The 13,834-nt window shown below is 34.8% G+C and overlaps 3 protein-coding genes across 4 annotated transcripts; 1 reads left to right on the top strand and 2 right to left on the bottom strand.

Annotated features, from left to right (window-relative positions):
- Positions 1-462: 462 nt before the first annotated feature.
- stard3nl (STARD3 N-terminal like) lies at positions 463-8,699 on the bottom strand. The gene is made up of 9 exons (XM_082172280.1): positions 8,538-8,699; positions 6,226-6,510; positions 6,006-6,083; positions 3,838-3,915; positions 3,604-3,657; positions 3,396-3,513; positions 3,148-3,246; positions 1,441-1,496; positions 463-1,358 (listed from the first exon to the last, which is right to left on the bottom strand). The coding sequence occupies exons 2-8, from the start codon at positions 6,427-6,429 to the stop codon at positions 1,444-1,446; spliced, it is 684 nt and encodes a 227-aa protein (XP_082028406.1). The 5' UTR covers positions 6,430-6,510; positions 8,538-8,699; the 3' UTR covers positions 463-1,358; positions 1,441-1,443.
- A 719-nt stretch (positions 8,700-9,418) lies between these two features.
- epdr1 (ependymin related 1) lies at positions 9,419-11,905 on the bottom strand. Of its 2 annotated transcripts, XM_082172276.1 has the most exons (4): positions 11,844-11,905; positions 10,880-11,128; positions 10,147-10,355; positions 9,419-10,028 (listed from the first exon to the last, which is right to left on the bottom strand). In XM_082172276.1, exons 2-4 carry the CDS (start codon positions 11,122-11,124, stop codon positions 9,838-9,840), a joined length of 645 nt encoding a protein of 214 aa, XP_082028402.1. In that variant the 5' UTR covers positions 11,125-11,128; positions 11,844-11,905; the 3' UTR covers positions 9,419-9,837. The 2 variants fall into 2 exon arrangements, with proteins under 2 accessions (XP_082028402.1, XP_082028403.1); XM_082172277.1 differs by lacking the exon at positions 11,844-11,905 and having other exon boundaries at positions 10,880-11,527.
- Positions 11,906-11,963: 58 nt separating this feature from the next.
- On the top strand, positions 11,964-13,816 carry nol7 (nucleolar protein 7). The gene is made up of 8 exons (XM_082172281.1): positions 11,964-12,216; positions 12,347-12,407; positions 12,564-12,619; positions 12,700-12,728; positions 12,810-12,852; positions 12,936-13,057; positions 13,142-13,219; positions 13,310-13,816. The coding sequence occupies exons 1-8, from the start codon at positions 11,999-12,001 to the stop codon at positions 13,381-13,383; spliced, it is 681 nt and encodes a 226-aa protein (XP_082028407.1). The 5' UTR covers positions 11,964-11,998; the 3' UTR covers positions 13,384-13,816.
- Positions 13,817-13,834: the final 18 nt, after the last annotated feature.

Genomic DNA, 13,834 nt, shown 5'->3' with positions numbered 1-13,834 from the left:
TTAGGCTACAACTAATATGTCTGCTAAATGAATAAAACAATTTTTTTTTAAGAATAATCTATTAATACTTTACATCTTTATTTGGTTTAGTGTTTTAGCTAAATTAATAAAAGAGCATTTCTTGAATCTGTTTTAATGAAGTTTAAAGATCAAAACCTCAGACATGAATTTGAAAACATCACGCTGGTGATTGAAACTGCTGCGGTAGGAAAATGTGGTTGGGTATGTAGTGTACACACCACTAGCGGAGGCGCTTACTGGAAAGAAAGCAGCAGCAGTTTAACCACAGCATGATTGGCTGATAATTTATTAGCGGCTGCAGGCTGTTTGTCTTGTTAATCTAAGCTGTTATTTGTGGGCGAGGAGGCTGCAACATCCGTGAGAGCGCAAACTGACTCTCGGCAGGGGTTTCCGCTCCCCTCGCTTTCAGTCTGTAAAAATTGATGCATAGAAACACACACATTTAATAAAAACATTGTTTTAATACACAACGAAAGAGGAATATACAATCTGCCATTATCCTGCATATTCGAGGCTTTGTGATGGAAACATATGGAGATTCTTTATATATTCGTAGAAAACCGAAGGTCCCAGACCCGAGGTACATAAGCCCTTATTCAGTAAGCATGGCACAAGTCAACAGAAAGTAGATTTATTTTAAGATGATTTTGTTTAGGAATGCTTACTGAAGAGGAGCCAAAGACAAACGTAAAATGTATTACATATCCATGCATCATTACAAGTCGTATTTCTTCGTTGAAGTGCTTTTCATGCTTAACTTGGCCAGTCCTTTATTTTGCAAGTAAATCGAGTCTCTAGCGTCTCTCGGTTCATTCCGAACACGAGATTAAACCGGAAAACATGAAATCTTCACACACTAAAGAGCGGCAGTGCAGACCTGAGACTTTACTGCTATTCACATTTAGGTCTTCTCCAGTGATGCATGTGAGATAAGAGGCAGAACAATGTGTTAATAAACATTTGGAGCTTTACTGCATGAACATGTGAGACGGCAGTCGTTTTGTTACACAGAAGCAGTTGAAGAGCGTCATGTGAAAAAAAGCTAAATGTCGTGGTCAACACTGGTATTATTTGTTGATTAAATTCAAAATACACATTAAAATTTTTCATTTTTTTCGATCAGTGCTGTATAAGCAGAATAGGTTTTTGTTCAGTGACGCACACAACGCGAGATTGGGTGGCAAACTGCTGATCATGGCGATGGTGGATCTAAGGCAGAGTGACTGTCTAGTTCTGGTAACCCACGTACACAGACCCATATTAAGACACACAGCCCGAAGTCGAGCAGCGCTGGAAGAGGCTGTTGTATTCCAGAAGTCAGTGTTAACTCTGAGCTCCTAATAACAATCCAAATACAGTCATATTAGTTCGATTGAAATAGATGGAGGAATAAAACAATTATTAATATTTTTGGAATACCTGCTAGACGATGGGCTTCTCAAGATCATGTTTATCATCGAGGTCTTCATCAGAGTCTACAGAAGCACAAGATCATATTTAGTGAGTGTTTAACATCTCTGTAGGCATACTGAACATGTCGGTTGTTTGCACACAACAAACGGGCCGAAAAAAACAAGGATGTTTCTTTTCATACTTGCAATTTTCTCATATTACTAAAGTACACATCATTTTGTTGCCTGTGCTGTTTTTCAAAGAACTAAAAAAACCTGAAATAATATTGTGAAAAAATGTATAGATATTCTTAACAAAAATATAAAAGTGAATAAAAAATCGTTAGGGTAAGTATTCATTCTCTCTGTTTCAGAAGCACCGTTTACTAAGATGAGCAACAAATGTGTGAATAAAATCAGCCCAGTAAAGTGATCCCTTTTCATGCTGTGAATCTAAAGCTCACAACGGCATAGTAGAGTCCTGCAAAGACATTTGCAAACATTTAAAATTAGTGCATTAAATATAAAGGGACACATAGTGTTTAGTTGCCCCCAATGGACTGGACACTACTGATTTAATTTGTCACGAAGTGTAAAACAAATCAATCTACCAAGACAATACAAAGACAAGTCAATCAATAAATAAACAGAACAAATTTTGAAATTTACTGAAGATAAATGAGTAAATCCACAGATAGATCAGCAACACTGTGAATTATCTGTATAACAGTAAATCGGTATGCAATGCATGTATATGCAGATTTGCTCATAAAACATTTCTTACTATTATTAATGTTTAATTATCAGTATTCTTTTATGAGTAAAAAGTTCTAAATAACAGCAATTATTTGAAATAGAAATTAAATTAACTTATAATTACTAAATAAAAACAAAAGACTCCAAACTTTTGAATGGTAGTGTATGTGTGTATATATAAAAATTAATTTAGTCTAAATCAGTTAAGTTTAGAATAACATCATTTGTACAATTTCTTTATAAAGTCATTTAACTGACTGATCAAATGTATCTAATTGTACCCCACACTGTAGTCCTCAATGGACCAAAAAGAAAAGAAAAAAGGGGGGAAAATGTGCAAACATTGTGAAAATGGGTGCAAGATATGCATAGTTGACATTAATTATTATGCGGATTGACAATTAATGTTAAAATTGAAAGAAATGGAGACGAGTATATATATATATATATATATATATATATATATATCATAGATGCTATGACTTGTCTATATATATCTATATATATATATTTATTTATTTATTATATTTAGTTTTAGAGTGTATAAGATATAAAATGATAATGGCGCAAAATGCACACTTTGGATTTTATTAATAGGAGACGGTAATGGTTTAAATATTTTTTAGGCGCTTTAATACTGCTGCAACACCTCTAAATACATACATTTATCCTTGAAAATCTCTAGCGCGCACCGCAGTGCACCTGAGCTCTGACAGTGGCATTTCCTGGAAAATACATGTCTGTTACTGTTGTAAAAATGTGGTGAGAACATTATATCTGATATCTGTTTAAATAAACTATGACTAAAAATAAAAATAAAACATAAATAAGAACAAAATGTTACACAGCTGATTCACTAATCTTTTAAGCTATCAAGCGCCAGAACCAGAAAAAACTGGTAAAAGACATGATTTTAGATTTCCATGCAACCCATTTTCATGGTTGTCCGGCTTGTGTTGGGTATTTAGTAAGCTATTACCTGCCATGGACTCAGGAGGAGAGTAAAACTGGCCTTCAGAAACAGGTCCTGGGTATAAAAGAGGTTCTCGATCTGGCACACTCTGCACTGAAAGATACCCTAACACACAGGACACACATGATTGCTAAACACAATGATACTGACACACTGTAAGAGCAAATGAGATATAATGTCATCAACGTCCATTAGCCTTCACTGATACCGCTTGTAAATGCTTGTCTCACTGTAATTAGATATTAGATTCTCACTGATTTCATCACCAGCCTCTTGGGGCAGGACTTTGAAGTCCAGCAGCCACGTCTCCATCCATGCCAAAATGAAGGAGATGATGGGTAACAAATACCCAAACGCCCCCTGAGACAGGAGCTGGACAAAGAAAGACAATTTATGGATCAATGGGAAAAGTGTGTAATTCTTAAATGTAAAAAAAAAAGCTGAATAAAAAACATCTCATACCTTTGATACGACTACTTTCACTATTAAGAAACCACTGGTGATTGCTGTAGTTATCTGTAATGAAGATATGATGATCATTACATGAATCTATATTTAATCTTCATTTTTTTTGATATATGTTTATGTGAAGCTCAGTGTGATATTTGATTAAGCAGCTGAAACAAAGTTCCAGCATGTTATTAATGAGTAATGCAACAGTGCCCTCTGGTGGAGGAATGTAAAGTAAAGGCCTACCGCAATGGCCCACCAATGACGCACTTTACACACTGCATACGCAAGAATCAAGGCTGCAAAGCGGAACACAGCCAAGAGCTGAGGAGGAAAACATACAAGCATAAGAGACTGCAAATGTTTGTACAGTGGTGTATATTTCAACACACTTAAATGTGTTATCTACCTTTCAAAACTGGTTTATCAATATTTCATGAAAGATACATGTGTTGCTTTAAAACTCCTGTTGAAGGATTGCTGTCAGGTAACATTTTTAAAATGGCATCACGGTGTATTTGCATAATATAATCCACACAGCAACTTACAGGGCGAAGTCTACAGGGATATTTTCCAAATACCAAGCTGTCTTAAAAAAAATGTTGACGCTGCATCAAACTAAGGCAGAAACTCACACATTTAAAGGATCTAAAACAAAGCTTTTAAACACCAATGAACAACTGAATCGGGATATCAAAGAAGCACCCCATAAGCATGTGACCCAAGATAGAAGGGTTAAAGAGTTCAATTTGGTCATCTTTTCCTCACCCACCATGTCGTTCCAAATCTGTATGTTTTTATTTCTTCTGTGGAACACAACAGAGGATACTTTGAAAAATGTCCACATAATGAAAGTCAGTAAGGTTTATTGTTTTGTACAACAATGAACAAAAACATTATATGGATAAATCATTTTTCAAATTATCTTCCTCCACATTAGAAAAATAGTCATACACGCATTTTGGAACGAGATGGGGATGAGCAAATGATGACATTTTTAGGTAGTCTACCCCTTTCAGATCAATAATGAAGTTTTCCTGGACAGAAACCTTGTGGTTTGAAAGAGGCATGAGTGAGGTCATCTACGCCGAGAGAGAAAAGTCATCTTTGAAAAGGGAACTGTGGAATGGACTGGCCCTAAAATTTTACCACACCAGTTTCATTTTAAATCACATCTTAAATGTTGGTAATTTCCCTGCTAAAGAGTCAAAAATTGAGTATATTTTAAAGAGCATATTCTGAGACTTTATGTTAATATTTCATAGTCATATACAGTACTGTGCAAAAGTCTTAAGACATGTTAATACACCCCCCCCCCCCCCCCCCCCCCACACACACACACACACACACACACACACAAAAAATGGTTTTAAGTCAGTTATTTATATCTTTTGCTCTAGTGTGTCAGTAGGAAATATGAGTTTACATTTCCAAACATTCTTTTTGCCATTAATTGTAATAATCCAGTGAGATTTCTGTATGCACAAGGAGTCTGACAACAGCCTGGATGATCTGATCTCACCATCATCGAGTCCGTCTGTGATTACATGAAGAAACAGAAAAAACTGAGACAAACTAAATCCAGAAGAACTGCGGGAACGTCTCCAAGATGCTTGAAGAAACCTTCCTGCAAAGCTACCTGAAAGACTATGCGCAAGTGTACCTGGACAAAAGTCGTTTTAAACGCAAAGGGTCGTTACACCATATATTGATTTGAATTAGTTAATAGACGTTAAATCATAAATAAATTCAATTTGTGATTTTATTTTTGAAAGCATTCTCACTTTACAGCATTTTAACACAAGTGACAGTACTTTTCACAGTACTGTAGCTTTGCAGGAAGGTTTCTTCAAGCATCTTGGAGACGTTCCCGCAGTTCTTCTGGATTTAGTTTGTCTGAGTTTTCTGTTTCTTCATGTAATCACAGACGGACTCGATGATGGTGAGATCAGATCATCCAGGCTGTTGTCAGATTCCTTGTGCATACAGAAATCTCACTGGATTATTACAATTAATGGCAAAAAGAATGTTTGGAAATGTAAACTGATATTTCCTACTGACACACTACAGCAAAATATATAAATAACTGACTTAAAACCATTTTTTTTTATATTAACATGCCTAAGACTTTTGCACAGTACTGTATGTACACAAATATATATTTCCAATCAGCGTATTGTAGAGAAAAGTCATAGATTTGTGGACAAGACGTTATGCATATGCTAATTTTATTATATTAGTGTAATTACTGTTGTAATTTGTTTTTATTTAAACAAATATTTTCTTATTAATTTATTTTAATTTTTATGAATTAATTCATTATTAGCTTTGCGTCAACTCATGCAACCGAGGGGCTTGTGAACCCCAGTTTGGGAAAGCCTGCAATAGAGGGCAGGGTATTGGCCAGTACTTACAAATATGTCAAAAAAAGATTTGTGGTAATCATACTGCAACACCTCTTGCTTCAGTTGCTCTTGTATACCTCCATTGACCTGGATGAATATAGATGAAAAAAAATTATTAACATATATAATACAAAATGTTGCATCACTATTAAACTGGTGTTTATCCACATATATTTAAAATAACTTAATAATCTCTAGAGGAGATGAATCTATCTAAAACACAACATACATTGAGCTCAATGATCCACAGCAAGGTGACGAATAAAAGGTCAAAGGTCACGAATAAGCAAAAGGTTCTTCGGACATCGGAGATGCACTTCTTCTCTCCTGCTTCATAGGACTCGATACGGGAAGAAATGAGGGTGGAGTTAATGTTTCCCACACCCCTTAGAGTGGCCCGGGACCCCACACTGCTACTGCATTGGCTGTCCATGACTCGTCCGTCTCGTCCACTCGTGTCACTCCATTCACACTCACACTTCTGGAGAGTCAGACTCTGTGGTCATGCCTAGTTCTGAAAGGACACAGAAAGGGGAGGCATTTCACACAGTGGTCAAAGGTTTATAGTTATTGCTGTCATATGATCAGACTTTGTGACGTCTTCATATCAACTAAACTACCAAACATCCTGTTCCGTCACTAAGTGGATATACTTAAAATAAAATAAATAAAATAATAATAATTAAAAACAAAACAAAACATTAACACTAATTATAGAGTGCAACAGTTGGGTTCCGGAAGTGAAAATCCCATTCATTTTCTCCATATGGGAATTGATTTTAACCAATAACTTAACTAATGGACCTACTGTAATCTACAATGTTGTTGATCAAAGGTATTTACTTTTGCTGAATCCATCAGCCTGCTTTATTCAACTTATTTTTTATTTTTTTAAGTAGGCAAATCTTGTTTAACAGCAGAATTCTGGTGAAAGACGACATTACCCATGATTCTGCAGAGAAATCTCCACCAATCAGAGAATCGAAACAATCCAATTGTAAGAAAAAAAAGTGCCTGGAAACTCCAATGTAGCACTGTGAACGACGTAATCAACTCAATCTGTGTATGTGTATATATTCATATAGCAAAAACATATATGGGTACGTTGTTTAAACACAATATGTGTGTAAACACTATTTATCTGTTTTAAATTTGATTGTCACTCGCTTTGAATCATGGGATTGTAGTTCTTTCCCTAATTAAAGACGTTAAGTACACGTACATTTTGTCCACTTTTCAGATTCTTCTTTGTGTCATTGTTGATTCACCCCATAGCTAATAACTCTTAAATAAAGACTTTATAAAGACTTATAAAACCCCTTCCAGAACCAAGGCTGAAAAAGTGGCATGCATGCTATTACATGCATCTCTGGAATACTAGATTCTGATTGGTCAACCAAGGCATTCCGCTGTAAAATAATTAATGTAAAATAATAACCGTTTACTATGGTTGTTGTGAATAAATGACAGCTCATATGGGATGTTCTGTCACACCTGACACCTCGATAGTAATTACAACTGAAATTAATATTTTGTGTCTATGTATTCGCTAAGTAGCGAAATAAGCAGGATAATGTATAATGTATAATAATGTATGATCATGATCAAAACAGACAAAAACTTGTACCTAAATTAAGACATCATGACAATTCTGAAAAACAAAACTATCAAAAAGTATCTTAAAGTGGATTAATCTTGCTAAAATCAACAATGTTTCCTATAATGCAATTTCAATCACAATTGAAGACTATTGAAAGTAAGTGAATATAACTAGGCTTCATAAAATAAACTAAGCATGAAAATCTAGTCCCACAAGTCTTATCAGGAAGAACCCCAGATTACGTTTAAAAACAGGCAAGAGTTTATGAGAACAGTAACTCTATCTGTTTGGTTAGTGGGACAAGTTCCTCTTGCTGATGTCATTTAGGCCTAACGTTACCGAAAAAGAACGAGCACAGGAATTGTCATGCATTGTTTGCACATGACTAACGATACACTGGGCAGGATTGTTTTGCTTCCCCAGTAAATAACTGATGAGAATAGAACTGACTTCTTTATGCTGTAATAATTTATATAGTTATGAACTACCCTTAATAACAATATAGGACATTTGGCATTATTGCTTTATCTATGACTCTAGCTGAAATGGAAATGGAAAATTTAAGTATACAACCCAATTAACTAATATAAGTTCGTCTGTGTTTATGTTGTGAAGTGTTCATTTCATAGCTCTGCCAAACCAATTCACATGCTATGGGCTAGCATGATAATACAGCATGATAATACAACAGTATAACAGGAAACCCAGCGAGAATTTCTCAAAATGTGAAACATAGTGTCATAATAGCACACCACAAATGTATATCTTGCTGACTAAAACTGTAACAAGCGAAATAAGCAATCCTAAACTAACAATCTCTCTTGAAAACAATATATCCGGTTACATTTGAGGCAATCAATCTGCAAAACAGCAGCGGCTTCTTGTCACATTAGCATTGCTTTATCATAGTAAATGTGTGTGTTATCGATCATGTCGCTTACCTTGGTGAGCAATCTTATAAAAGTAGGCCTACGTGTTGTATTACAGTCAACCGATAAATCAATGAGGATCTATCTCGCTGAAAATTCCGCACCATCTGATTCCGATGACTTTCGTTTCAGACAGGAAATAATGTGATGTTGTTTTGGAAAGGGGATTCTGGGATATGTAGTAGAATCCAGGACTGCGTCAGGCCTGCCCACAATTCTAATTTAATTCATTCATAGTTCTAAGCATCAAGTGAATATATAACAAACAATAATATAACAGACCTATCTGATTAGCATGCCATAAAAGTCAACATTTTAATTCGTTGAATTAGAAAGAAAACAAGTGGCATCTGCACACAAATGATGCTAAAGCTTCTATCAGAACAAACTTTGCTCATTTTTGATTTTTAATCAACTGGTGTGGAGGTCATTTTAGTGGATGTGTGAAGTCAGTTCTCCTCAAATTCACAAAAGCATTCTAACGGAGTAAAGTGTAGTTCATCACATTAATTGTGGTCCAAACGCTTTTGTCTTCGTTTTAAACAATAACTCTATTCCATTCATGTTAAATGTAATGTTTATAGCATTTAATGCAAAGACATACAGACATTTTAGTTTTTAAGTCACTGTATATCAAGAAGCTATAAGCAAACATTACTTGATGATATTATGCTATTTCATTTCTTTTACGTTGTTAATTTACAAGATCCTTATTTCAAACCTCTACAGACTGGAGCAACAAAAAACCAACAAAAAAAACCAACAATGCGTTCATTAAACAACACAATCTGATGTATACTACAGCTAACACCTCTTTATCTATGCAAAACATCACTGGTTAATTGTCTTATAAAGGCTATATATTGTTCAAATCAATGTGCTCAACAACCGTGGTAGTGAGGTAAACCATTTTATTCTAGAATTACATTCTAGGTTTCTTCAACAACTATAAACAAAATAAACTGTAAGCATCCAAACTGTAAACCATCCTAAAGGCTAAATAAAATAATAATAAGAGGAACAAAATATTAATTAAATATTAACAAAAAAAGTACTAGGCTACATTAATCCACCCTGGATCAGCACAACACAGCCAAAAATGTGGCATATTAAAAACGAGGCTTCAATAATATGAGGCACATTTCTAATCAACAAGAACTAGTGAAGTTAAAACTGACATTCTTGGTTTATTTCGAAGCTGATTATATTTAACAGTACTTGCACTCAATTCATGTGCTCTTTGTCAGTGTAATATCAGTTCTTCAGAAGCTGTTACTGTATTATGGTTAATGTACTGTGATGAGTGAGGTATTCAGCAGTCAGATGTCATCTTCTCAGACAGTGCTGACTGGCAGGTGCTGGGTGGGTCGAACACCTCAGGGTCACTGATGCCCAGCTGAAGGTCAAAGAAGCGAGTGGACGTGGTCACGCTACTGTTCTTTGCGTATGTCTCCTGCACAGGATAGCAGTCCTTCAAAGTGTACACACCAACCCAAGCTTCATCTGTGAGAGACCGGAAAAATGTGCAAAGTTCAGATAATCAGGACCATAGAGTTCCTATATAAAAATCAAGGCACATGTAATGCGCAAAATGTACAACATAACTATAACAAGCATTTACTTTTGCGGGCCGGTTTTCGATCAGACCATTCTTGAACTTCGATCATGTCTCCAGGCCCTCCAATGAAGTACTGGTCCTCGTATGTGGAGTTCAGGGGTATATCATAAGGGTCCCAGGCCTCCGTCAGAGCGATCTTTGCACACTGCTTGGTAATTTCCTCAATCTGGAAAAGCACTCCACTCTTGAACAAGTAGATGTACTCAAAGAACCTCAAAGAGAATTGCACAGTACAAATAAATGAATGCAAAGGAAATTTACAGTTATATAATTTAAATCAATTAAACTTTATCCTGTTTCACTAATATTTCAGAACACAAGAACTGTGTGTGGTCATTCTAATTTTGATTATAATGGATCATCTGCATCCACACTATGGTGAACAACAACAGCTCAGACATTTTAAAACACTGCAAGCTAAAAATAAATAAATAAATAAGTCTTACTTGGAGTTGGTATTTTCTGTATTGTTTTCCAGTACAAATATCTAAACATTCTTAAATCAAGACACATTTACTTGAGAAGCAAAACAACTTATTTATTCTAAATAATAATAATAATTAAGTGACTGTACACTTAAAATTAAGAATTTGAATTAAGTTTATGTGTCTTTCTACATTGGCAGATAAGAATGTTTAGATGTTTATACTGGAGAACAAGACAAAAAATGCTGAGTATTTTGCAGTGATTATAAAACGTATTCAAATATATTTAATAAAATATGATGAATTCGTACTTTTTACAAGGTGTGTGTCCTGTCTTCTGCTCCAGAACCCTAATTCGCTGATTCTGTGCATCATAGGAGACCGCTGCCCGTGTGTTTCGTCCCGTGCCGTGGTCATATTGAACGGTCCGACCCTCCCACTGTAACGGCGCGAGGCAGGGCTGAGGCGACGCCGCTACTGACGGAGGAGGAGAGCCCAGACACGGCACCATCGCGGACAATGACAATACCAGCGCAAAAACCACAAAGCCTGACATTTCTGTTGGTGCAAATCGATAATTACATGAAATTTAAATACTGACACACACAACGCCTTTGATTGGAGTGTTTTTTTCCAGCCGCAGTGTTTGCGCTGGTGTCTCAAATCCACAATGAAAAAATCATAGGAAAAAATACATCAGTCCAGCATCCATGTCACAACCACGTCAGAAACACCGATTGGTCAGATATCAAACCCGTATGACGACCATGAGATTATTTCCCACTAGTTTATTTTTATTACTAAAATCTTTTAACATTATATAATTACATTTATTAATTAATAAACTAAATTATTATTATTAATTACATTTGTTTGTTTTGCTGCAAATAACCATACGATTTCACCCTAACAATCACAAATGTTTTGAATGATCAATATTATAAATAATAATAGTTTGTATGGTTATGGTAATAATAATAATGATAATAATAATAATAAAATGTACTATTAGGCTGAAATCTTATGGTTCCTTACAACAAAAATTTAAATAATAGCTATTATTTACATTTTTGTTGTAAGGAACCATAAGATTTCACCATAATAATTTCAATCATTTTGAATGATCAATATTATAAATCATAGTCTGTATTGTGGTAGTAGCAGTCATAATAATAAAAAATAAAAAAACATTGCCTTGCCGTAATAATTCATGATACAGGGCATTATAAAATACAAATATTAAATTATAAAATATAAATAGTTATATACTTATCTCTGTTCACTGAAAAAGTGTAGTCAGTCTCTGGCGTATTATAAACTCCGCCATTTGCATCAGTTTGTTTACGAGCAGATATTGCAGGGACATCCGAACCACCAGATGGCAGCATCTATTGCAGTCAATACTTGTTACTTTAGTCTGTTTGTCTTTAATGTATTTTCAACGTTGTTGGTGTTTAATATGGCGAATTCCGTTCAACGTGTGTACTGAAGTCAGGCTTACTTCACTTAAAGAGACTAACAAAATGTCTGAATTGGCACAGAGTCAGTTTGAGTCCAGTGATGATGAACTTCCCGAGGAGGTCACCTTTGATGCGTCCAAAAGTGCTGCTCTGAAGAGCGTTAAAGATGCACTGGAGTCAGCTAAAAGGTCCGTGAGTGTGTGTCCACTGGCTTTAGACACAGACCACATGAGCTTATGGGTTTTAAACTGTTTATATATATATATATATATATATATATATATATATATATATTTATTTTTTTCTCTTTGTTTTCAGAGAAAAGAATCTATTGAAGGAGAAGCGAAGGAAAAGACAACAGCTTTTTCAAGAACAAAAGGTATAAGATTGTGAATAAGTTACCATCCCCAGGATGTCGAATACATTATTATTAGAAAAGTTTATACACTTTAACTTATCCACACAATTAATTTGTAGATGTTACATTAATCCCAAAATCTAAACATAATGAAATGTTACATCTGTTGTTTTGCAGACGAGAAAACGTCTTCCTGAAGACCTCCTGGAGGAATTTGAAACAGAACCCCAAAAGTAAGCTCTCTAGATGAAAATAATCATTTTAATTACTTAAATCTTTTTGGAAACCTAATAAAGTTATTTTCGTATTTTAGACCTGCTGAGTTATCAGACGACGTCAAAGGTAATACATTTTCTGTAACTTTAATAAAAACAATTTTCCTAATTGTCAATTTAAGTATTGGCTGACAAAACTATTTTATAGATGATGAAGAGACAAATGCCACGTCAGAAACAAACTCTAAAAGGTAATAATAATAGTAATTAGCTGTTTACATTCACCTTACTGTAAGGTTTCCTCATGTACAAATGGAAAAACATCTGATTTCAGTTTACCAGACAGTTACAGTGTAAAGAGAGTGAAGGATGAATCCGCTGCCAAATCACTGCAACAAAGCGCAATTGACTTCATTCAGTCCCGCCTTTACGGACCAGGAACCAAAAGAACAAGCAGTAAGATAACGTTGTGCTGTTCAGACCCTCATTTTAAAACCAAATTTAGTAGAAAAACTAATATTTCTGTTTATTTTTCTTCAGACGCAGAGCTTCTGTCCCTCAAAATGAAAAAGGGTGCCGGACAAGGTGCATCTGTGGAGTTTGTGAATAAAAAATATAGTGAGTATTGAGATTTTCATATTTAACAACTATATTATATTAGTTTTATTTTGGAAAGCAACAGTCTGAGCGGTCTTTATTCATCTACAGGTGCCGACTTAAAAAAGAAGATCACAAAGTCCAATAAAAGGTTTATACACAAACAGAAAATGGTTCCTTCCTGAGATCTAAAACAGGAGAATTATAAGTATAACACGAGAACTGTAACCTTCCTTAGCTATTTTTGATCATATGGATCACATTTTACAAAAGGACACCTTTAATTTAGTACCTTTTCTGTTAACGCATAGTTAAAAAAAATATTGTCAAATACAATTCAGTCTCTGCTCATTCAAATAGAAATGATTATGATCTTCCATCTTGTTCAAATCAAAAGAAAAGAAAAAAAGGCTGAACCTGAATGTTCTTCATGTTTGCATATTTACTGTACACTTTAATAAATGTAAACCTGATCTAAGGCCTGACATTTCTTGTTTTAGTTACTTTTTACATTCATTTGACTATTATAACTATATGACTGTAATGATCAAATGGACAAATCATGGTTGTGGCATTTAAAAAAGTTAACATGTAATAAAACTTATTTTGCATTATTAATGCTCTTCATGGTCTAAT

The sequence above is a fragment of the Leuciscus leuciscus genome (genome assembly GCF_965113295.1).
Source record: "Leuciscus leuciscus genome assembly, chromosome: 6".
In the NCBI taxonomy this organism is placed as follows: domain Eukaryota; kingdom Metazoa; phylum Chordata; class Actinopteri; order Cypriniformes; family Leuciscidae; genus Leuciscus; species Leuciscus leuciscus.
This window is presented reverse-complemented; position numbering and strand designations above follow the sequence as displayed.

What these genes read in the sequence shown, in the direction of transcription:
- nol7 (XM_082172281.1), top strand. Translation starts at nt 11,999, where the DNA reads ATGTATTTTCAACGTTGTTGGTGTTTAATATGGCGAATTCCGTTCAAC. An exon ending in AGCTTTTTCAAGAACAAAAG is followed by an intron (nt 12,408 to 12,563) that starts GTATAAGATTGT and finishes GTTGTTTTGCAG; the next exon opens with ACGAGAAAACGTCTTCCTGA. An exon ending in GTTTGTGAATAAAAAATATA is followed by an intron (nt 13,220 to 13,309) that starts GTGAGTATTGAG and finishes ATTCATCTACAG; the next exon opens with GTGCCGACTTAAAAAAGAAG.
- epdr1 (XM_082172276.1), bottom strand. Translation starts at nt 11,124, where the DNA reads ATGTCAGGCTTTGTGGTTTTTGCGCTGGTATTGTCATTGTCCGCGATG. An exon ending in GGACACACACCTTGTAAAAA is followed by an intron (nt 10,356 to 10,879) that starts GTACGAATTCAT and finishes ATTCTCTTTGAG; the next exon opens with GTTCTTTGAGTACATCTACT. An exon ending in TCGAAAACCGGCCCGCAAAA is followed by an intron (nt 10,029 to 10,146) that starts GTAAATGCTTGT and finishes GGTCTCTCACAG; the next exon opens with ATGAAGCTTGGGTTGGTGTG.
- stard3nl (XM_082172280.1), bottom strand. Translation starts at nt 6,429, where the DNA reads ATGGACAGCCAATGCAGTAGCAGTGTGGGGTCCCGGGCCACTCTAAGG. An exon ending in TGAAAGTAGTCGTATCAAAG is followed by an intron (nt 3,514 to 3,603) that starts GTATGAGATGTT and finishes TTCTTTGTCCAG; the next exon opens with CTCCTGTCTCAGGGGGCGTT. An exon ending in AGAGGCTGGTGATGAAATCA is followed by an intron (nt 3,247 to 3,395) that starts GTGAGAATCTAA and finishes CCTGTGTGTTAG; the next exon opens with GGTATCTTTCAGTGCAGAGT.